Source organism: Octopus sinensis, linkage group LG7 (assembly GCF_006345805.1).
Source record: "Octopus sinensis linkage group LG7, ASM634580v1, whole genome shotgun sequence".
NCBI lineage: Eukaryota > Metazoa > Mollusca > Cephalopoda > Octopoda > Octopodidae > Octopus > Octopus sinensis.
This window is the reverse complement of record NC_043003.1, coordinates 29,680,778-29,706,594: the sequence shown is the minus strand read 5'-3', so window position 1 is coordinate 29,706,594 and position 25,817 is coordinate 29,680,778. Positions and strand designations below refer to the sequence as shown.

The 25,817-nt window shown below is 36.4% G+C and overlaps 1 protein-coding gene and 1 long non-coding RNA gene across 3 annotated transcripts; both read right to left on the bottom strand.

Moving 5' to 3' along the window:
• Positions 1-6,172: 6,172 nt before the first annotated feature.
• Positions 6,173-25,615, bottom strand: LOC115213899 (minor histocompatibility antigen H13). 2 transcript variants are annotated; one of them, XM_029782874.2, is made up of 11 exons: positions 25,360-25,615; positions 21,653-21,751; positions 16,400-16,482; positions 15,720-15,808; positions 14,996-15,081; positions 13,937-14,062; positions 13,767-13,824; positions 10,812-10,932; positions 8,342-8,444; positions 7,675-7,760; positions 6,173-7,012 (listed from the first exon to the last, which is right to left on the bottom strand). In XM_029782874.2, the coding sequence occupies exons 1-11, from the start codon at positions 25,564-25,566 to the stop codon at positions 6,922-6,924; spliced, it is 1,149 nt and encodes a 382-aa protein (XP_029638734.1). In that variant the 5' UTR covers positions 25,567-25,615; the 3' UTR covers positions 6,173-6,921. The 2 variants fall into 2 exon arrangements, with proteins under 2 accessions (XP_029638734.1, XP_029638733.1); XM_029782873.2 differs by having other exon boundaries at positions 21,653-21,763; positions 25,360-25,614.
• Positions 24,199-25,353, bottom strand: LOC118764207. Its single transcript, XR_004999997.1, has 2 exons — positions 24,335-25,353; positions 24,199-24,303 (listed from the first exon to the last, which is right to left on the bottom strand). It is a non-coding gene; the product is annotated as an uncharacterized LOC118764207 (long non-coding RNA).
• Positions 25,616-25,817: the final 202 nt, after the last annotated feature.

Genomic DNA, 25,817 nt, shown 5'->3' with positions numbered 1-25,817 from the left:
TACATACATACATTCACATACGTACACGTACCTACTGATTCATGTCTACACGCATACACATACATACCTCAATACACCCACAGAAGACTAGTCCATACATATACATTAATAAATATATATACACATACATATATATACATACACATATACATTCATACATATATACACATACACACATATATATATATATGCGTACACATAGCTGTGCAGGTGGCACGTAAAAAGCACCCACTACACTCACGGAGTGGTTGGCGTTAGGAAGGGCATCCAGCTGTAGAAACATTGCCAAATTAGACTGGAGCCTGGTGCAGCCTTCTGGCTTCCCAGAACCCCGGTCGAACCGTCCAACCCATGCTAGCATGGAGAACGGACGTTAAACGACGATGATGATGATGATGATGATACACACACGCGCATCTATATACACTTAAGTACATAAATGCATACATCATCATCATCATTTAGCGTCCGTTCTCCATGCTAGCATGGGTTGGACAACATATGTTTATACCTATGCATACTTGAGAAGCTCCTTCTATATAATAAATTAATTTACTCTGCTATGTATTGAGTACCTTATTTACTGTGGTTAACCCCGACTCAACCCGGGACCTACATATATATATATATATATATATTATATATATATATACGACGGGCTTCTTTCAGTTTCCGTCTACCAAATCCACTCATGGCTTTGGTTGGCCCAAGGCTATAGTAGAAGGTGCCACGCAATGGGACTGAACCTGGAACCATGTGGTTGGTAAGCAAGCTACTTACCACACAGCCACTCCTGAAAAATAAACAAGTGACAGTATGTTCGTCTATATATACATAGATGAACATAATTATATACACATACATGTAGATATCTTTGCTTGTCGAACTATGGCCATGCCTTGAAGAGTTTAGTTTAACAAATTGCTCCCAGTACTTATTTTTAACCCTGGTACTTGTTCTATTGGTCTCTATTGTTGAACTCCTAAGTTCTAGGGACATAAACAAGCCAACACTGGTTGTCAAGTGATGGTAGGGGAAAACACATGCAGATATATACACATTTATACATGTTGATGTGTGTGTGTGTATGTATATATATATATAATGAGAGAGAGAATGAGATATGTAATAGGCACATGAAATAGTGTTGAATAAACAAACTTTTGCATCAGTTCAAATATGTTTGGGGCATATTTGACCAGTAAAAAGGCCGTTTTTACTATACTTTAATGTGAGAATTTTCTTCACAACAGACAATAGGTAATAAAAACCATCATTTCAGAGCATCCTTTGTGGACTGATGAATGCATTTCAAGTTCCTTTGCTATTGCCAGGAATGAATACCAAATGGGATAATCTTGAAATGACTTTGGAAGTCATAGTTCCCTTACAGAAAGCCAGTAGAAATTATCTACCAACATGCTAGCAGCTTCCAAGCTCAAATTATATAGCAGGCATGCTTAAGCAGTGCTGTGGATAGATTTTCTGTAACAGTAGTTCTCAACTGGGGTCCACATGGCCCTTGGGGCTCTGTATAAAATTTTGGCTTTGAAAATTATGTGCAATAAATTGGTTATATTTCTACAATACACAAAATATTTTAACAATTCTTTTTATACAATTCCTAATATTTAATTATGAAAATATAAGGATTTTTTATGATAGCCAGATTTGAGTCTCATATCGAGAGTATGATGCAACTTGATAATTTAGCTGTCATAAAACTATAATGAAGTATCATAATTATAATAATGGTTTCAAATTTTGGCACAAGGCCAGGAAATTTAGGAGATGAGGATAATAGATTGCTCCAATCTTGAAAGGATGAAATGCCAAGTTGATCTCAGTGGGATTTGAATCATCATAAACAATATATATATAAACATACACACGATGTCGATGCAAATTATCATTTAGATGCATGCAATACAGATTAATTTCTATTTCCATCCTATTCTTTTCATAAAACATTAATGATCTCCAGCCCCGAAGAGAAAAAGAAAATACGGGAATTAACCTTGAAATAGGAAGGCAAAAAGAACAGTGTGTGAAAATATATACATATATATGAGCTTATGTGCATAGTCAGAAACTATTTGTATCTTCTGCTAACAGACAGCTTATGCTATGATCGTTTAGCCTACAAGTTCAAAGCATTCTCCATCATTAAAAAAATAGATAGAATTTTTTTTTTTTTTTACATGGCACACCAAATCTCGTGTACGCGAGATCTTTATTGGATGCCATTTCTGAATTAAACTTTTAAATTCAGCATATCTGTTAATTTACCAAAGTAAGGGACGCAACTCTAAGCAAGTAAACTAACTTCCTGCTCGCAAGTTGGATACGAAAGCATAATGGACATAATTTTCTCTTCTAGGCAACTTCGTAAGTGTATTTAACCTCAAGTACTCAATTTGTTGATCTTACTGTAGTCTTTGACACGGCCAATGCAGTTACCACTCCTTGAATCGAAGCTTGTACTCTTTTTAAGAAGCAAACCAATAGATTGTCAGGCAGTGAGAAACACACATATACAAGGCACATGCCCTAATGATTAGCATGTTTGACTCACAAACAAAAGGGCTTGGGTTTTATATCCATACACATATGTATAAAAGAATGTCAGTTTGAGTACACGGGTTCGTATTTCCCCTTGTCTTCCCGTGTTTGTTGGCTGTTAAATGCATTACAGCTTGTACAGAGAGCATTGTTTGTTTGCAAGTCCGTCCAGCATGAAAGCATATCGAAGATTCTTAACATGCTGCAAATAAAAGGCTCAGTCAGTGTCGTTTTGTTTCCAGTTCCCCACAAATTTGTTGCTTACGAGGTTGGAAGATTGGAAACAGGTGAAGGTTGGCAGCAGAGAAGTCACGCAGCCATAGAAAATGAACTGTTGTTTTTTGACTTTAGCAGGATATGTATTCTTTCTGCTACACAGGCTGCATTTCTTTATTCCATTTTCCTACAGCTTTGATCTCTCAAACGCCTCCTATTTGATGCTGTAAACAATGTTGTTGTCATTCAGTTTCTAGATGTGGGTTGCTAATTTTGTGCTATTTGTTTTATCAGTGTGCTTGGCTGATGACTTGATTATAACAGAACACCTTTTTAAATTCCAGAATTGAAATTTTCACTAGGAAATACCTCTTTTGCTAGCATTTCATACTACAATTCTGAAAGTCAGACCTTATTTTGCATGTTAAAGTTGCTCTATAAACACACTTCTATATCTTGACACACCTAAAATCTATGGTTATATAATTACTATATGCCTTTACATTTAGATGTCTTAATCATACATGGCTACATTCACTAAACACAAGACAAATTAAAAACATCATTCACATGGTTTTGGGTTTGGTCCCACTGCATGGCACCTTGGGCGAGTGTCTTCTGCTACAGCTTTGGACCAACCAAGGACTTGATTGAATTTGGTAAGCAGAAGTTTTCATTGTGTAAGTTCTTGTGCTTTCTAACAGAGAGGCAGGAATATTTCAAAATATTTGTTTCAATATTTAATAGACAAAAAATATCTAGCTTTTAAAAGGCACCTTTTTTTCTGATAAAATATTGTTTTCTGAAATAATCTTATCTTGCCAGTAGCCATTTGTACATATATCTGATGATTTCAGAGTAAAAGTGCAATAGTATGAAACTGATGGTAACTTGTTTACCTCAATGATGATTGACAGTGATTTCAAAATACATGTTGGCCTGCATGTTGATGTCTTCTATAATATGTGTGGAGACTATGGATATGGTTAAAAAAAAAAAGGAAGGTATAATGTTATGCAATTGATCTAACAATTTGCAACACACACTTTAGGAAACCTGCTAGGCAGCTCATCACCTACCAATCTAGCTGACACACAAGTCAGATAATATTTTCACCAGGAAATAGAGACAAAAGATCTATTGTAAATACCAACTTTGCCGGTGAGCAATGCAATACACAGTATGGATTAGTGAATAGTGACTTCAGAGTCAGAGCTAGGCAGATCCAGAAACAAATGACCACAAGGAAGATATGGAGAGTAAAAATCCAGCAATTGGGAATAGATTTTGAGAACTAATTAACACATCACAATAGGGAGGACGATTTAGATATCTGTAGCACAGATAACTTGGGTGTCTATGAAATAACCTGCTTTGGGTTATAAATCAGCGACATAGCTGGAGGAAAATATCCCAGTCAATCTAAAATTAACAAGGTGATGAAGCATAGTTGACAGGGCAATAAAGGACAAAAGATAAGCTTGGAAAACCTTGAAGGAAAGTGCTAGTAGGGAGCATTACTAAATGGCAAGGGTAGATAGGTGACAGGAATACTGCTTTACACTTTCACTCCTTATCCACCCTTAAGCCTAAATAAACTCTACAACTGACACCTACTTTCCATCCCCTCAACACTTGTTCTTTGTTCATTAAAGCCACCTCTCATCCATTCCCCTTTCACACCATACTCTTGCAACTCCTACCTAGCCACACCTCATACCCTGATTCTCACTTCTACTTATCTTGAACCATGAGGAACCACCCAGACACCTCATCACAACTACTACTATCTCTTTCCAGCTCTACCACAATGACCTCAACTCACTATTCTTAGAATGTGAATAGCCATATAGCCCCTCTACAATAAGAAACCTGTTCTGCTCTGGCTCCTTCTCTCATACATTAACCCTTCATCTCTTCATGTAAAGTTACCTTTCTCAAGGCTCAGTCTTCCAAGATATATGGTGACCAAATGTGCTTCGACTATAAAAAAAAAAAAAGCATCCAGTACACCACTCTGTAACGTAGCTGCTGTTAGGGAGGACAACCACCCATAGAAAGCATACCAAAGCAGGCACTGGTACAGATCTAGTCCTTCGATTGTCATATCCTGTCAAACCATTCAGCATATGCCAGACATTAAATGAGGATATATATGCCACTACAGCTGTGTGGAAGAAATTCACTCTGCAATGATGACATGGTTTGGGGTTAAGCTCCATTGTGTAGCACTTTGGAGTAGAATTGGAAGATATATATATATGTGTGTGTGTGTGTAGTTTTTGTGGTGTGTGCACGTGCACACACTTTTCATGGTGTGTGTATCATCATCATCGTTTAACGTCCGTTTTCTGTGCTAGCACGGGTTGGATATGTATAGATATATCTCTATATAACCCTAACCCATGCCAACATGGAAAACAGATGTTAAAGAATGAGTGATATATATATATTACACCCCACACACGCTATTTTAATGACCACTTTTCCATATTTGTATGGGTCAGTTGAAATTGTTAAAGCAAATCTATGGTTTGATGTCTTTCCTATTGCCAACCCCTGTTTCCAAATAAATTAATATTTCCCCATACCTGGGCATGTTTTCAAAGATTGGAAATTAGTGATGTTCATTGACAACAATTATGTAAAGTCAAGACAAAGAGACACGAACACACATGCAATTATAGCTATGTGGTTTAAAAGTTTACTTTTTATCCACTCGGTTTTGAGTTCAGTCCCACTATGTGAAACCTTGTCTTCTACTATAGCTACACTCCAACCAAAGCCTTGTGAGTGGATGGATTTGGTATGTAGAAACCAAAAGAAGCCAGTTGTGTGTGTATATCCTTGTCTCGATATTATTACAATAGTTGGTAACAAGATGGGCTTCCAACCACAGAAAATCTGCCCCAACAAACTCCATCCAACCCATATATATATATATATATGCGCACACACACCTTAGTAAATCTAGCAAAGGAAGTGCTTGAAGCGTATATATCTAGTTGACTCAAAATTTTCAAACAGCACCAACTTTTAGCAAAAGGATTGACAGTTTTCAACTAGGATGAAGTTTGTCACAGAAGTGTAACTGATCTGTGATGTCTGCCACTGCTGTCAGTTACCAGATGTGAATGAAGTCCAAGACTCTTGCGAAATGAGGAGTATGCTACTGGCGCTGCTATGTGTGGAGTGTGCTATTGTTGGGAGATGTGGAATTTGTCACCGTTGCCAGATGTTGAGGTCCACAACTGCTGTGAGATGTAGAGTGTACCACTGTTGCAAAGTCATGTTCGCCAATTATTGAGCAGGTATGGTATATTTTCATCGTAACATATAAACAGTTAAATAGTCTACAAAAGTATTTAAAAAATAAAAAGAAACAAACAACAAATTTTACAGAGAAAAGCTTGGGAGAATAAGATTTTAGACCCAAGAATTTATTGGCAGAAGTCTGCTTGATATTTTAATCACCACCCGCTGCTGCTCTGATGTCACCAATCACAGTCCCAGCTGCAGCAGTATTGAGTAGAGACAAGCACCTAATCTTCTGGATAAATAAAAACATCAAAACAGGAAGAATTGAGAGGCTGAAGCAAGCTAACATGATGGGTTAGTATTGATGAGGATTGAGTACTCAGCAGGTTTACAACTCAGCAGCTACATTAAGACAGTGTAATTTTGTGCTGAGTAATCACAAGCTAGAGAATGTCTGTACAGAAGAGGGGAAGAGGAGTCAGCCGAGAAAGAGAGGAGAAGTGAAAGACAGCAAATCATTTTTACTGAATGGTCAATCACTGAAGAATAATAACAGACAACTTGAAAATGAGTTTAGTGACCAAACAGTCAAAAAGTGAGGAACTGGTGGAATGGAAGATGTCTATACTGGTTGGTTCAACAGCTAGAGACAGACATAGAGAGTATGTACTGAGTTGTATAAACAGTTATGTTAACCATTCAGCTGTAGTAGTAGTTGCAGCAATAGTAGTATCTGAACCAGTTCGTCAACTGTAAATGAGGGGCAACAGAAGTTGAGTACCGCTGTATTCAGGGAAAATAGGGTGGAGATAAGGGGGGTGATTACAATGACATTGGTGGTGGTGATGATGATGATGATAATGATAAAAGTCATGGTAGTCCGGTTTACTGAGCCTTCTTGTCTCCTGTTGAAGTTCCACCACTTCCACTGGCTGTTGTGCTGTCCACTGCTGGTTTGTCACTGTGGTCTTCATAACTGCAACAAAACAAAATGCTTTATATCACTACTATTACAATTACTGCAAAAATATACAGCAATACAATGGAGTAGGATCTAGTTTGGTGGCCACTACACTTTACAGTAGTACAAAGTTAACCATTTTGACACCTGTACAAGAAACAACAAATGTTCAACCTTCTTACAAGCCTTAAATCTATATAACTAAAAGCGTTTTTTCTCTTTATAATTGAAATCACTATTAGAAGGGATTAACTTTTCTGAAACCAACCCACTTGAGGCTGCCCTTGGTTTTATGATAAAAATTTCCCATTTTAAATTGATCTAAAATTCTTCCATCAAAATTTCATATCAATTTATATTCCAAACACCAACTAAATAATGAAGTTGCTTTACTACATTCTTTATTATTTTCGAAGTAAATTGAAAAGAAAGCATTATATTTCTAAAGAAATATAATAAATGGTTAAAGAAATTGTTAAAATTTCTTTAAGAGCTGACATCTAGCAATTCAAAAAGTAAACAGCCAGAGTTGCCTAGACCCTAAATAGAACACAATGCACTGTCTAGTCTGGGAATTGAAACAACAATCTTATGATTGTGTTGGTCAATATCACACACATACACATGCTATGTGTATACAGAAGAATAAAACAACCAGCTGACTTGGTCAATCTTACCTGAACAATTCTTTAATTTCTCCACGAAGTAAAGCTACACTTATAGGGACACCTATACAGGCTGGTACCAGGTACAGCAATGCAGGCTGCAAAGAGAGAACATTGACACAGTTTAAAAAAAAATAACAATGAAATGTTGACAAGAAACATGGATAATAACTTCTTAAATAGACAAGTTCATAAATTCACCAAGTGTGCACATAAATCTCAATGACAGTACAGTATGTAATGGGTTTAAAGCTAGATTCTGGATTTGATAAGTAGGATACCACAAATAAGTACATCAAAAGCAACAATAGTTTCTAATTTAGACACAAAGCCAACAATTATTGAAGGGAGGGGTACAATTAATATCAACCTCTGTTCTTGACAGGTACTTTATCAACTATTAGGATAAAAGGAAAAGTTGACCATTGCAGGATTTGAACTTAGAACATAAGGAGTTGGAATGAATGCCACAAAGCATTTTTTCCCAATGGTCTAAAACTCTGCTAATCCAACACTAATAATAATAATTATTATTTCTTATTTAGACTAATAATTTTGGAGAAGCTAGTTGATAACCAATAGACAATAAGGAAGTCTTGTAACCTGTTGGTTTTCAATACAACACATGTTAAGTAAGCCATTGACATTACAATAAAAAGAATAACAGTTCAATACATACCTGAGCATGTTTGAAAACGTGCATAACAAAAATAGTTGCCACTAAACCAAGGAAGTAAGCAAGGAAACTTGAGTAGAAATAGGTTCGTGATCCTTTCTTCATACTGGAAAAAAAAAAAAAAAAATTGCAGGCTACCATCAACTACAAACTTTCAAGGCAGTTAGGGAATGGAAAGATGCCATTTACTCACTTTGGTACAGACAGACAAAATGGTAAAGAATCACAAATAGAGAGAATGGAACAATTTTTTTCTATAAGTGATATCCGTTTACATAAAGTGGATGTAGATTTCTTCAATAATAAATCAAGCCAATGACTGATATTTTATTAAACATTTAGTCAAGGAGGGTTGCACCTACAACCTTTTATTTTTACAAGGCCTCATATATTGGTGCAAGTTAAAGTTCAGAACTTGTGATTCTTAACCTAGAAGTAGTAACTCCTTTAAGGGTGTTGTAAGTTCACAAGAGAATGATGAATGCTTAGGGAGGGTTGTGATTTTTCTTGAAATACAATATTTATATTTTAAACCCATTTAGAAAAAATAATCTTTACCAAGGATAAATTAAGTATCAGGGTTCTATGTTATCAGTGAACAGAAAACATAACTGAATGATATACCGAGGTCTAATGTTATTTCATTATATAAGCACCAGTTCAAACAAATTTCTAAAAAAAGGTATAAGTTGATGAAATATTATTACAACTAGCTTGTTTGATTAAAATTATTTTTTAAATCACATAAAAGGTACCAACCGATCATGGCCGTTGCCAGCCTTCCCTGGCCCCTGGCACGTAAAAAGCACCTACTACACTCATGGAGTGGTTGGTGTTAGGAAGGTCATCCAGCTGTAGAAACACTGCCAGATCAGACTGGAGTCTGGTGCAGCCTCCTGGCTTCCCAGACCCCAGTCAAACCGTCCAACCCATGCTAGCATGGGAAAAAGATGTTAAAAGATGATGATAAGATTGATTATATCATGAGCTGATTTTGGCCACAACCTATCCAGTTATCTGGGATTGACAGTTTCAGGTTTAAAGTTTATTACCTTTGTTGCAATAATTTTGAAAATAATGAATTTACTAATACAACTCTGCTGTTATTAACCAGGGTTTCAAATGTAAATTAACACAAAATTTTAATGGATAGTTCAATCACTCTAAACAGGAAGTTTGTATCAGAACCAAGAGCAGTCTCAGGCAGGCTGAAATTAGAAGAATTATGAGACCAACAGTCTTAGCACTATTTACTTATAAAAATCCTTCAAGTAAAGATAGAGCTCTATCTTTATAATAGAAGAATAAAGCAGAACAGACATGTTCAAATCCAGAAAGACCATCAGTCCTAATTCATAAAACAATCAGGTCAAGATGTATAAGCAGTAAAATAGAAAATAAGTCTTTTAGAAAGCATATAAATACAAGGCCTGAAATTTTGGAACAGTGTGAGTTTAGTCAGGTACAAAAACTCCAGCGCTTTACTGATACTTCATTTTATCAACCTCAGAACATAAAAGAGCTGGGAGAAATACCACAGGGTATTTTGTTTGATTCTCTAGTGATTCTACCAATCCATGGCTTTCAAGTAAAGAGTAATAATAGTTATTTTACAGCAGACTGGTGTAAACACGAGGGGGTACCCAAAAGAAACCGGAATTTTGCAATGTTGTTTTATTCACTTAGATTTACATTTACACTTTTATCGCCTTCAAAGTATTCTCCATTTGAAGCAATGCATTGGTCCAGATACGTTTTCCACTGTTTGAAGCAGTGCTAGAACTCTTGTAAAGTGATGTCTTTTAATGTCTCTGTTGTTTTTTCTTCACCTCTTCCACATCTGCAATTTCTGTAGCACCAGTGATGACATTCGCAAAACTCTTTTCATTTGCAAGGCGCTCCAGGACACACTGATCATATCAACAAGTCCGTCAATTGTTCAGTGACAGTCCTCCAAGATCAGTTCATGAATTTCGTGTTTTCATTCATTCGGAAGGTTGATGTTGCCCTGAACGAGGTTGGCCTTTGAATGACAAGGACCAATTCTAAAGTGTGAAAATAACTTGTAAACTTGTGTTTTGCTCATGGCAACATCATTGTAAGCTATCTGAAGTATGAGAACTGTTCTGATCACCATTTTCCATGGCAGAAAACAGTATTTCATAGAAGCATGCAGTTCCTTCATTTCATCCATCGCAAAAATTGACAAGCAGGAGAGGAGCAGTGCAAAACAAAGATGCACTACATGGCAGTATGACATCACTAGACACTGCCGGTTGGCAGACTGATACCCGAGGGTTGCATGAAGTGGCTTCTAGTGATGGAAGTCTGAACTACAACGGGTTTGTCCCACAGAGAGCGTTTCCGGTTATTTTTTTGGCACCCCCTCGTATAACGGTTTGATATGAAAAGAGGCCATCACCATATTTTACTTCCATAAGCAGAAAAAAAAAAGAAAAATCTTTAAACATACCTGACATCGAATCTGAGCAGTAAGGCAATGAAGATTCCTGGAATAACTATGTCTCCAAGTCCTAGCATGGCAAAGTTGTCTGCTGCCAGTCCTTTTTCTAAGAAGTCTTGTGGGAACACCACTGGAGAAGAAGAAATTACAGAGCACACAACCTCTGAAATTAAGAACAACCAATAATTCAGTCAACCACTGGTTGACAGCAATTTTATTTAGTAGCTTTCAAATTTTCAAATCACAAAAGTAAAATTTGTCTATAGAATATAAATTTTTATGTATGAAACTAAAAAGTGGACAAAAGCAGAACAAGGCTGGTTGTCTATTTTTTCTTGATAAATTTTCATTCCACATTCACATTTTATGAAGGGCAACAATATCTTAAGGCTGCTGTATATCATCATCGTTTAACATCCGCTTTCTATGCTGGCATGGTGGGAATGGTTTGATCGAGGCTGCACCAGGCTCCAATCTACAGCTCTTTCTAACACTAACCACTCTGATAGTATAGTGAGTGCTTTTTACATGCCACTGGCATCAACCATGTTTGTATGGTACTTTTTACGTACTACTGGTACTACTGGACTGGCATAAACCAAGCTTGAATGGTGTTTTTTATGCACCGCTGGCACAGGTGCCAATCAGGTGGTACTGGCATCGGCCACAACAATGATTTCACTTGACTCAACAGGTTTTCTCATGTACAGTATATTGCTCAATGATTGAAGGGTACTATTAAATGGGCCAGTTATGCAACATTGGCATAGGCCACTGTCTCAATTAGCTTGCTAGGTCTTCTCAAGAACAGTATATCTCCAAAGGTCTCAGTTGCTTGTCATTACCCCTGTAAAACCTAATGTTCGAAGGTCGTGCTTCACCATCTAACCCCAGGTCTTCCTGGGTCTACCTTTTCCATAGGTTCCCTCCATTGTTAGGGTGTGACACACTTTTGCACAGCTGTCCTCATCCACACGCAACACATGACCATACCAGCGCAGTCATCTCTCTTGCACACTATACCTGATGCTTATGTCCAACTTTTCTCTCAGAACGTTTACATTGTTGTGTATGCACACCGACATTACACATCCAGCACAGCATACTAGCTTCATTTCTTGCAAGCTTATGGAAGTCCTCAGCAGTCACAGCCTATGTTTCACTGCCATGTAGCATGGCAGTTCGCACACATGTCATACAGTCTAGCTTTCATTCCGAGAGAGAGGCCTTTTGTTATTAGCAGAAGTAGGAGCTCTCTGAACTTTTCCCAGGCCATTCTTGTTCTAGCAGCTATGCTCTCAGAGCATCCACCCCCACTACTGATTTGGTTACCTAGGTAACAGAAGCTATCAACTTCTAGTTTTGCCCCTGGCATGTGACTGAAGCTGTTTTCTGCACATTTTCAGTGTTATTGCACCTATGCATTTGCCACACAAAAAATCTATCTTCCCAGTTAGCCTTCCTTTGATATTGCTGCACCTCTTATGTGTCCATAACTTATACTGGGTACATCTTATGGAGTTTCTACATATGCCTCTTCTATAGATTGAGCAGGGCCATCTACCTGAAGGGATTTGTGATTTGTCTGCCTTCCTACTCACTAAGACGTTGGTTTTTGCTAGACTGACTCTAAGGTCCTTCGATTCTAGACCTGGCTTCCACACCTGAAACTTCTCGGTTCTGATAGTGACTCAGCTATTAGAGCAGGGTCATCATCATTTAATGTCCATCTTCCATATTGGCATAGGTTTGACGGTTTAACAGGAGCTGGCCAGCTAGACGACTACACTAAGCTACAGTGTGTTTTGGCATAGTTTTTATGGCTGGATGCCCTTCCTAATACCAACCACTCTGTAGAGTGGACAGTGTTCTTTTTATGTGGCCCCAGCACAGGTGGGGGTCAGATTTGGCATGGTTTTTACAGTTGGATGCCCTTCCAAATGCCAACCACATCACAGTGTGATCTGGATGCTTTTTATGTGGCACCAGTAGGGTCATCATGTAGCTTGCAAGACAAGGAATTTTGAGAGGGGATGGGGCATTAAAGGAGGTAATCTTGTGTCAGATAATGAAAGATTAGAGTAACAGTGAGACTGAGGAAGAAACAGGTATCTTGCTGTATATATATATATATATAAAGAAAACTTTTGTTGATGGTGCAACCAAATATGTTTCTATATTTTGTCATCAAAATTCATTTTTGGAAATTTAGTTTAATGAACATCTGATTTTATAAAGTTTTGCATTTTATTTTGCAAATTTGTGACACTTGGCACATTCAGTCTTATATTGAATCATATATAAACAGTCTAAGAGAAAGAAGTGTGTTTTTCAGAATGCTATTAATACAATATGTGTTTTACAACCATGATTTAAAATTGTTGAGCTGGAAAGATACTATTGCATTCTAAGAGTAGGTACTAGTTGAGATTTCATTATGACAAGTGATCAGGAAATAATGATGATGTTTTTTCCGTAGATGTGTATCACAAAATTCAACCATATAAAACAAGACTCTAAATGTTTCCATTTTGAATCAAGTATGCAATTTCAAATACTTCAACATAGATTCATCTTGGCTAACATTAATTATTGCTTTAACTTAAGAAACAATGATAGAGAAGATAGATAATGTATGTAGTGACTCTACAGCCTCTAAAAGTTTATGCTAAGAGATGCCCAACAGAATATAGTGAGGTAAGTTACCTAAAAAGATTTCATTAGGAAAGCAATACATAGAAGAAACCAAAGATAATATAACATAGCTCATAACTGAATTTTCTTCACTATTCACCAACCTACAGACTGCAAATGGATTATATTTTTGGCAATGTTGATTGAGGACTTATCAACATTAAGGACATATTCCTTATATGTACAATAACTTTCATTACTATAAGTTTCCTATCACTAACTTCTCTAACACCAAAGTGCTTTCATTGAAAACAAGCAGGTCATACTTACATTTTATAGGAGCTTCAAAAGACTTAGCAACTGTTACCATAACATTTGTCCCAAATACCTATAAAGGTGAGAGAAACAAGCATAAAATCAATAGACAGGAAATTAGGTTAAATAAGAAAATTAGAATTAGTGTTAATTAGTAGACAATAACAATGAGTAAGGATACTCACCCAAAAAATGTCATACAGGAAGAGTCCACACAGTAAAATACAACCTGTGCTAACTCTGTTTAAAGACAGCAACTCAACACCATTCACAGCAAAGGCTAAACCAAATAAATTATTTGCTACCCAATGCTAGAAAAAATATAAATATGAGACATTTGTTTCAAAATCAAAAATTTTAAAGAAGGCTTTGGATTTAAATTCATTCATAACACTTTCTGAACTGCATTATTACACTTGAGAATAAGGCAGTGAGCTGACAGAATTGTTAACATGCTGGACGAAATGCATAGCGGTATTTCATTTGTCACTATGTTCTGAGTTCGAATTCCAAGGTTGACTTTGCTTTTCATCCTTTCTGAGTTGATAAATTTTGGCAGTAACAGAAGGTAGGTGGGGGAGGGGGGGGGGCGGTGTAATTGACTTATCCTCTCCCCCCAAATGGCTGCCCTTGTGGCAAAATTTGAAACCATTATTACACTTGAGATGAAGCTCTAACTCCTTGGTTTCTCATCGTCATTTTAAAGTCCAATTTTTCCATGCTTGCATGGCTTAGAAGATTTCAATGAGGCAGATTTTCTACTGCTGGATACCGTTCCAAGGTAATATTTCCCCATAACCAGACATATTTCTGCAGAATTTAAGAAACGAATACCACCGACTGTAGAACAGCAATGCTCATTTACAACTATCATGTGACATTAAAACAGAGAGACACAAATACACACATATGACAGGCTTCTAGCAGTTTCTGTCGATCAAGTCTACTCACTAGTTACCTAAAAAGATTTCATTAGGAAAGCAATACATAGAAGAAACCAAAGATAATTTAACATAGGTCATAACTGAATTTTCTTCCCTATTCATCAACCTACAAACTGCAAATGGATTATATTTTTGGCAATGTTGATTGAGGACTTAACATTAAGGATATATCAAATTCTTAACTAAAAATTTATTGAAACAAAGCCAGTGTGTTTAAACAGAAATATGGTAACTAAAGGGTTAAAATACATGCACACACAGTTTAACAGGTTTGCCAATGTAATTAACTAAATGAGTTACCTTTTTTAATCCATACCACAGGCCAATTAAACAGCTGACAAACAGACAAACTAAGTCTTTTCTGTCAAATTCATAGTTTATGACTTCTGCAAAAAAAGAGTTACAAAACAATATGTACATACCAGCATATTACACAGAGGAAGTTGATAATAGAAATGATAGCAACAAGAAACAGCAATAAAATCTTCCTCAAATCACACTCCACTATCTTGTAAAAATAACCATTGGATAAAGTAATTCTTAAAAAAAAAAACAAAAAAAAACTCATATGGTTACAAAGTATGCTACTCAAACACATAATTCTGAGTTCAGTCCCACTGCATGACATATTGGACAAGTGTCTTCTATTATAATGATGGGTTGACTAATCTTGAGTGGATATGGTCAATGGAAACTGAAAGAAGCCCATCATATATACATATGTGTGTATCACTGTCACCTTGCTTTGATTCTAATCTTCCATGAAAGTGTTAAGCCGTCAGGGAGATATTGTCTTAATTAGAAATTGGTGACAGGAAGGGCATCTGTGTGTGGAAAATCAGCCTCAATGAATTCCATCCGGCCCATGAAAAAGTGGACATTACAATGTTGAAGATAAAGATGTGTCATCTATTGATACACACTCACACAAAACTGCACCAACAGCTGACACTGGTTATCTTCTAGTTACACACACACACACACACACACAAAACATGCTGTGAGAAAAAGTATCGAGACTTACCCTCCTTGTTCTCTCCTTTACCCTGTGTGAAAAGGAGATGGTATTCTTTGTTGGGGAAGGAATCCGGAATCAGCTTTGAGATCCAAGGACTGAATAATAAAATTCCAAATATTAGCAAGAAATATTTAACCCGTTATGTTAATATTTAAAATGTGTTTCTATTGATTTTGAAAGCAAAGTAAGAATCTGGATGCATTTAGCAAAATAATTAACTTTTGCATATATTTCCATATTAAGCTGACATTTAGAACATAATTAGGATAAAATGCTTTAATTTAATTATGAATGCAGGAATTTTTTGTTACAAAAATGTGTGCCTGAAAAATTTTGGCATATTTTGCTATCTATTTTCCATTGTCTTCCAGATTATATGGCAGTCAATTGGATAAAGTTTTGCATTGTAGAACTGTGTTACATTAAAACTTTTAAGAACAACATTTTCATAATGTGGGGATACTTCTGTTTTAATAGAAAGTAATATATTTTATCAAAGAACCAGAGGCAATCTGAGGTGTGTTATTAAAATGGTAGAACTGTCAGTTATAATTCATCCTTACATAAAGCAAATAAGTAGACAGAAAAAAAAACCCAGTCAAAAGTTACAAGATAGAGTAAGACAAAGAAAGGAAGACGCAACAATTTTTTAAAATGTCAAACAAGGATAAAAAACTAATGCAAACCTATTAATGTGTGCTAACGACAACACACCAAGTGCAAAGAAATAGACTGTCAGCAGTAAATTGATATATTCCTTCGAAAATACCTGAAAGAAAATAGAAGGAAAGTAATTAGTACAGACTGTCACCAAGATGGTGTGATCAGTTTAAACAAGAACTCATTAGGACATAACCCTAAGGTATGACCCATATTTGCCTACATAACCTAAATCAAACTTAGTACAAAATGTAACACATAAAAAAAGGTATCTGTAAAGGCTATTTTCTGAATGCTATAAATTTGGTTTTTAGTGCTACTATAATTGAAGGTAAGCTGGATTTGGAGAATTTCTAAACAGTAAGTTTCTCTTATTCTTTTACTAGCTTTTCATTGGACTGTGCTATAAGATATTTTCTTGGCCTTTATCCGCTTTCCATCGGTGACAACAACTAAATATAAATTGTTAAAAGTTCCCATTTCAGAGAAACTAGTTTGGTTGTTTTCTGTTCTGAAAATAAATCATTTCTAAATTTTTCTGGTACAAGCAATCTTGTTCCAAAAACAAGTCATTAGTAAATTTAGGACTTTTGATTTAACTTGATTCTATAGTTATCATCATCATTGTCATTTAATGTCCATTTTCCATGTGGGCATGGCTTAGACAGTTTGACAGGATCCTGTGCTCCATATCAGCTTACATATGGTCCCTACAACTGGATGTTCTAGCTGACACCAACCACTAGGTTATACTAGGTCCCTTTTCTGTGCCACCAGAACTAGTGGAGTTGCAAAGTAAGTTGTAAGAGTGAAAAGGACAGGAAAAAAGGAAACAGGTCAAAGGAGAAAGGTCCTCTTGACTAAGTAGTGGTGGAGCATTTGGGAGATTGGAAAGAGACAATTAGAGGTGCCTTGCTTTATAGAGAAGATACAGGGCTATTGGAGAAGACCTGCCTACAAAAGCAAGTGTAACAAAGTAATCATTAAAATGATAATGGTGGTCGTCATGGAGGTTGAGAGTCTATCTACACTGTCTTACCAACCCTATTCCAGTTAAAACTCCTATTACTGCCCTTTGTTATTCCTGTATCCTACTCACTGTACCATACCAATTGTGTAGTGAGGAATGGCAGTGATATATCTATGTTCAATCCATCCACCATCAACCCTCCAGTGCTATTTCTCTCATGATGCTTAAGTAATGAGTGATAGCAAGCAATTGATAGCCGCTCTCCAGCCATCTATTTAAAACTGTATACAGCTATGGTACGACCACACTTGGAATTCGCATCATCAGTTTGGAATCCCTATCTTGCTCAGAACATTGACCTCCTGGAATCTGTCCAGAGACGTGCAACCAAATGCATACCCTCCATCAGACACCTACCATATTCTGAGCGCCTCGTTTCCTTGGGCATGGATTCACTGAAGCTCCGGCGTCTAGCGACGGACTTGGTAAACACCCACAAGGTTATCAACCACCTCACCAACAACAACACTGAACACCTTTTTGATCTCCATGTGTCTACCACACGTGGACATGCCTACAAAGTTAGAAAACAGCACAGCTCCCATGACTTTCGGAAACATTTTTTCACGCTCAGGGTTGCTGAAGCGTGGAATAAACTGCCTGCATCAGTTGTTGACTGCCATGACACTGCATCCTTTAAGGCCCTCATGCTTCCCGAAATCCGTCGAAACTACACCTGATTATATATACACTTTAGATGAGTTGTAGTGCACCTGAGCACTGTACACAATTATTATTATTATTATTATTATCAGCGCATATTGAGCACCCACTTCTCTGCCACTAAACAGAAATTTTATCCTCTTCTTCGAAATCTACCACCCAACTAGTGCTTGCCACCATTCTTTATTGCTAGCTGTTCATGCCGATTGTCAATTTAATTTCCTTACCACTAACCAACATACAGCTATCATTGTTTCTCTCCCATTACTTCCTCCACTAACATCTTATCAAACACACACTATTCTTCCACTCTTCTATTCACAATATGCACTAGAACTTCCTTGAAAAGAATGAAGGAAATGTACAGGTGACTTGTTTCTATTATAAGGATAATGTAATTTTTTGTGTTGGTGTCACAAAATACACTCAGTGTAAATTCTGTAAACTGGTTAGTAAATGAACGGAGACATCATAGGGTAGCGAGTGCTCCTTTTTGTTGAACCAATTACTTGACAGTAGCCGATGTTAAGAAGGAAACCTAACCATAGAAATCATGATTAGATGGAAAGTACGAGTGAAGTGTGACTCTTCATTATATAGGAGGGCAGTGATTCCAAATAAGAAATGACTTGGATTAGACAATTCATTTGAGTCCTGCTAGCATGAAAAACAGGCATAGGTTTGTTTGATGAGCCTACGAAACTAAGTTGCAAGGAACTAAATCAAACTTATTAAGTATATGTAACTTGTACCAAATGTGTTGAGTGCAACTTTCTTTTGTTTGTCCACTCAATTTTATGTATAAAATTGTTTTAATGTCTATTTTTCCATGCTTGCATGGGCCAGATAAGACTTCATTGAGGCAAAATTTTCTACAATCACATATACCTTTCTTGATGCCAACCTTCACCTGTTTCCAAGCATAATATTCCCCAACTGAGAATACATACATATCAGGTTTCTTTCAGCTTCTGCTTACCGATTTCAGTCATAAAGCACTGGTCAACCCATAGTAGAGGACACCAACCAACAATGTCCACACAGTGGGACTAAACTTACAACCATGTAGCTCTGAAAAAAAAAAATCTCAACTCGTATGGTAATATATATTTGCTTCCCAATACATGGTTCTGGGTTCAGTCCCACTGCATAGCATCTTGGGCAAATATCTTCTATTATAGCGCCAGGACAACCAAAGTCTTGTGAGTGAATTTGGTAGATGGAAACTGAAAGAAGCCTGTTGTATATGTGTACATATGTGTCGTTGGGCTAGTGTCTGTCCTCCACCATCACTTGATTGGTGCCAGTTTGTTTACAACACTAACTTAGCAGTTCAGTAAAAAAGACTGACAGAATAAGTACTGGGGATGATTCATTTGGCTAAATCCTTTCAAGGCAGTGCTCCAGCATGGCCATGGTTCAATGAAAAATGACTAATATATATATATATATATATATATATATATAAATAAAAGAAATGAAGGTTGAAAATTCAGAGAATATATTAGAATTAATTTATAATTTAGTTATACCTTAAAATATAGGAATACACTTGATGAAATAGATAATTATAACTCTTCTAATGTGAAACTGGTCAAGTGAATTCTTATATTTTAAAATATAATTAAATTCTAATTAATTCTATAACATTCTCAGTGCATTTTCAACTTCATTTCTTCTATTCTCCACCTGTTTGGATTAATAACAAAACTTCTCACAAACCCTACCACAACAAACCAAACTACATCTCTTCTCTTCCTCACATTCCCACTTCATGCTTACCTCCCACTCCCCATCCTCTCCTCTTGGACCTGTCTCACTGTATCATTGCTATATACTAACTGCCCCCCACCGATCTGTATGTTCCACCCACACTTAAAACTTTTCACACACCCTACCCCGACAAATCCATCTACATATCTTTCTCACATTTCCACCTTCATGCACTATGCCTACATCTCACTCCCCAATCCTGTCCTCATGGCCCTGCTTCTCTGTATCATTGCTATCCTGTAGCGCCCCCACCCCCTATATACCCAGGTCTTCACCACTCTCTAATCACACTTCTTTGGCAATATCCTGCCACATATGACCTTCAAACCTCAAGGGTAGGCCTTGGCATTTGCCACCATCTATATTTCTCTCCGCCTTTACTTGACCATCCCATTTATATTCTGATCCCTGTCCCTTCAGAGTATGCCTGGCACTTTGCCACCATCTCTATCCTAATGTTCTCCCACCTCTCTCTCTCCTTTTCCTGCAGGTTGGGTAACCAAAAAAATCTTTTACAGCAGCACACCTGTTTGTCCTCATTTCTCATGCTTCTCTCTCTATCCAGGTAACTTTGTACTTGCTCTACAGCAAGACACCTATTTGTGTGTCTGTCTCACTACAACCTTTCATCATCTGACGCAAGATCACCTCCTCCAATGCCCCCGTCTCTCTCAAACGATTTTTGTTTTGCAGGTTACTTGATGGCTATCAGTGCAGGTGCCACTTAAAAAGCATCCAGTTCATACTGTAAAGTAGTTGGCATTTGGAAGGGCATCCAGCTGTAAAAACCTTGTCTGTGTTTGTGCCAAATAGAAAAAAACCACCAAGTCCACTATGCCGAGTGGTTGGTGTTCGGAAGGACATCCAGCTGTAAAAATCTCACCAAAAGTCACAGTAGTCTGCTGCAGGCCTCTACCTAACCAGCTCCTATCACACCATCCCACCCACGCCAGCATGGAAGGCGGACATTAAACGATGATGATACACAAACACGCAATATATGAATTTGTCACTGAAGCACAACCAAAAATAATTCCTCAAAATATAAAATAGTTTCTCTTAAAATAATGTCATCATGGTTGTCTGCTTAAAATGCAGACATCTTCATGGCAAACCTTAAATTTATTTTTAAAATATCCTAATTAAGAATTAATAAGAAAATGTAAAAACAAACATTAGCAATAAAAAAGACTGTATTATAACAATGAATCTATTTACACATTAATAAATCAGTCACAATTTATAATAAAAAGGAAATATTGAGTTCTTACACTGAATGCAATACCAAAAACTTGTAAAGGAGGCATGAAAGAAGCCGTTCATATATATTTGTCTTGACAAGTGATGGTCATAAATAAGCATCACCAACATACAAGTGATGCTGTTTGCTTCCCATCTTCCATGTACAACATGTTTGGCCATGAGGAAATATTAACTTGCTTGGAAACAGTTAAGAGCAGGTAATATTAAGGGCATCCAATTGAACAGTCGAAATATCTGTCAGTAAATTTGGTCTAATCCATGCAAATTTTGAAAAGGTGGATGTGAAAACGATGTGGACATTAACCTTTTAGTAGCAATATTACTCCATCAAATGTAATGTTTATTTATTACCATTGTTGTTAATTAAGCATCAGCTCAGCTTCGAAATTTTAAAGTAACTTTTTATTTTTAGAATGACGTTGTAGTGTTGGTGTGAGAAGTCAGAGCTGGATAACTTAAACATGATACACAAGATATTTTGGCTTAATATGGCCTGCTTAAACACTAAAAGAGTTAAATTACACACACACAAGTGAAAGAGGTTATGTACCTTAAAAATCATATATATACCAAACAATGCACAACTGGCAATAATAGGAAACATGGCAGCATCTTTAGACGACATGGTCTCAGGTTTCTCACCAGATTTCTGAAATGAAATCTAATTTAAAAAGAAATGCTCAAATCAAATTAAATAGAGGAAGAAAAAGAAAATCACACACAGACTACTTACAGGTCAATTAGCCAGGTTAGAACTAGGATTTAACAGGTTTGCATGCAGTGAAATGTTGCAAATTTATAACAATCAACTGAAAATGAGAACTGGACTAATTTGAACATTTAGAAAGGAATCAGAACATTGAACAACAGAATTGTCACGATACTGACATTTACTTAGTAGTTTATTCATTATTAATTACTCTTAGGAAATTAATAACTGTTCCGCTGATGGGGTTAGAATAAGACTGGAACAAATTCGAAGTAGTTGCAGATGTTTGTGGGGAAAAAGAAAACAAAAATTAGCCACTGTATAATGGTATGTCGTAGTAATAAAACTACTATTGGTCCAATAGTATAAATTATTGCTTCCCCGTTAAATATGTTACAACTAAATTAGCTTTTACACGACCCATCTTCAAGAATTTAAGACAGTTGAAGCGATTATCTGTCAAATATCAATTTTAAAAGATTTAATAATGGATGGGGACAGGAAATCGTATCTCCCATCATTGTTGTAATAGTCACCGTGTTGCCACTAGAAACCATTTCGTTTTATTAACGTCAAAGATAAAGAAAGCATGGCCACTCAGCTTTCACTTTCGTCATCTCTAAAAATGTGATGTTTTTGTGTCAAAAGAAGAAATAAATGAATTTTTATTGTTAAATGAAAGAAAACCATAACGATGTTCTAGAAACGAGTCGACCATTCAATAGTTCTTATAAGTTTATAGGAGTCAGAAATTTTTTGTTAGATAATCTGACGAGAGCACGAACTGTTGAAGATAAGCAACCAACCAACAACTGACACAAAGCAAACGGTGGACGGGGGGGGGGCGTAGAATGATAAATAAATATCTGCAAGTTGGTTCTCACACGCCTTGAATTTAGTCGGTTCAACAAATAAGTGGGATGGGGTGGAACATAATTCCCCCCACTCCTAATCCCCAGGTAAATTAATATAAGATATAATGATAAAGTATAGGCCGAAGAGTTAGAAGATTCCTCCTTCTTCCAAAAACTATTAGCGAGTTTAATCAAGTTAGAACATAATAGTGCACTATAATTTGTTCTTTTAATATAGTCTCACATCGGAGAAAGACAATGTGTCAAAAGGAAGCAAAATAATAACATCGCTTTTTCAATTATTTAAAAAGCCGTATGCTAATATATATGTACGGTATGGAAAATACATGAGAACAGTTCCACGTGTGTAATATAGAAGATAACAGGAACTGTACTATATATACATACACACACAATATGGGAAGAATAATTATAGTTTCTAATATAGGCACAAGGCCAGAAATCTGAGTGACGTGTCTTGTCGCTTAACTCGATCCCAATATTTCACTGGTATATTTCATCAATCTCAGATAGATGAAACGCAAAGTTAACCTTGGCGGTTTTTGTACTCAGAACGTAGAGCCGGAAGAAATAGTTAAGCATGTTTCACTCATACAAGACAAATGTACATGTATCAAAATATTTATGAGTAATTTCTTTTTCTTTTTTAATATGGGGATTATAGTTAAAAATCATGCCAATGACAGTCGATATATCGAACTTGTAATTCTTAAGAACTGAAGATGGGGATCTATTTCGCAAAATGCGAACACAATTCATAGAACACAAATAGCAATTGCTATAGCGCTTCAGAGTTTCAGGGACAAGGAAAAATTGGTTCTTATAGCGTTCATGTTTATTTTTTGATAATCCAGTACATTAATCCCCATAAACTTTTTGTCAAAAGCCTAACTGGCGATCTTTCGGGATCCTACTATGAGACTCCACTAAACTCTCGTCGATGTACAAAACGTTTTAGATCAAGTTCCGACATAGTCGACCACGTATTATTTATATTTAATTTTATCGACTTCAAAGGGATCTTCGTGCGGTTTGAACTCAATCAGAATTAGAACTCGGTAGTTTCTTGTTTGGAAATAGGGAAGGGGCGGGGTGTGAAAAATACTGGTTATGTGAGTTCTTTTTAAAAAAATGGCATCTAACACCAAAGCCTCAAGAGCTTAGAAGAGAGAAAATGAGATTCATTGATACGCATGCCTTTGTTTAAAAAAAGAAACTAAAATGAAAAATATGTTGAGTTTTTGTATTGAAGTCTTAAACAGCTGTTACTTTATGTGACTAGAAAGGTATTAGTTCCGCTACATGCGTATATATAAATATAACATTTAACAGTAAATCAAATCTATTGTTGTACTTTTAATGGTAAATTAATAAATAAAAATCGTAGTGAGATAGGAACAATGCTCTAGTATGGGCAGAACAAAAATAAGCTACTCAGAGAGAGAGAGAGATGGACGTTCTATCGAATTCATTTATAGTTTACAGAAATAAGTAAAGTGGGTTTTTAAAAAAAACTAAATGTAACCAATTTCTTTCCTTGTTCCTGTATGATTCTTATTAAATCCAGCATAGTTGTGTCGGTAGTAGTTTTATTACTTGCCATTTCACTTCAGATGACTTAATAGGCGTAACGCTTTATATTAACCACTTAATTAGTTCAGTATTTACACAAATATGGAATTTTCTGTACGAACACATGCATACACTACAGAAACAGACACTGTGCAAGTAATGACATCGCGGAATGAAAACAATGGGGGGAAAATGGTAGTAATATGTCATATGTACGTAAATCTAGACATCTACATACGGGTGACAGTTCGAACATCAATCTAGAACAAATTGGTCGTTTCATACCCCAATTTTTAGATGGAGTGAAGAATAATCGATCAATGAGATATCTTTCAAAGATCGATTGACTATAATAACCATTTCGTATTATTCTTCCTTTCGTCTGAATGGAAGAATTAAATAAATAAATAAATCGCTGATGTCCGTATCCGTCTACACGCGCACACGTATGTTCAATGTGTGCTACTAAAGTATTCTGTGATTTTTAAAGATATTTCATACTTTCTTTTTTTTTTTTTTTTTTACCTCACTCAATATCAAACCAATATAGTAAAAATACGCCATTTATTTCATAAAGCGATCTTTACACGCTAATCAAGTTCAGTGCAGCTGGTTCCACATCCGCAGTATACAACAGACATATTTGTAACATTAATGGGGAGTAATTTTACACAACATTTGTTTAAACGGGGAAATATATAATGAAGAAAGAGTAGCTGCAAAATATTCCCTAATTCTTCAACTGTGTGGAACGCGAAGACATCTTTTAAGAAAAGCATGAACGTTACACAATCTCGATTCATATCTAATACATTTTCGAAGTGGTGTGGCTAAGAAATCGTGTATAAAGCAAGGACCGTTCAGACGTGGTTGCCATCTGGACAGCAACCGGCAAGCTTGCTGGGGGGGTTCTTGGTACAGTTTGGAGGCGAAACAGCAGAAGTACAATAAGCCGATTATTATTTTCTTGGATAAAGAACGAACATACATAGGTAATGGAATGTCTCGGTCAGAAGAAAAAATAAAGAGAGAAAGAAAACCCAATTTCAAAACGGAAAAAGAATGGGACAGGAAAAAATTGAGTAGTTTAACGGAACGTACCTTCTGTTCCTTATGGTGCTTCACAGAGCGAAAGGAACCGATAAAGATTGGTAGTAATGCCATGATAACTAGACTACTGTAAGCCACCACCATTCCCTCAGGTGTTGCAGGTACACGCATGGTGGCATTAGTAGCACCAGATGTGGCTGCATTGTCCGCACTTGTTGCATTAAGGACTGACGCTGTTTCAGATGTTGTATCTGCCATATTGTCACTCTGTCATTTAATATCTCGTGTGACTTCACTTAAATCTCGTCCAATACGCTAACGCCACGATGCGGATCTTGGAAACAAGGGAGATGACTACTGCTTACATATATTTAATTTCTGGCATTACTAGGAGTGTTATGTCAATATGAAAGTTAATATCACGGTAATATTAGAAGTTGTGAGACTAGAGTTAGTCTATGCATATAGATTATACTGTTACGTGTATATTTTGATACTGTATACGCAAA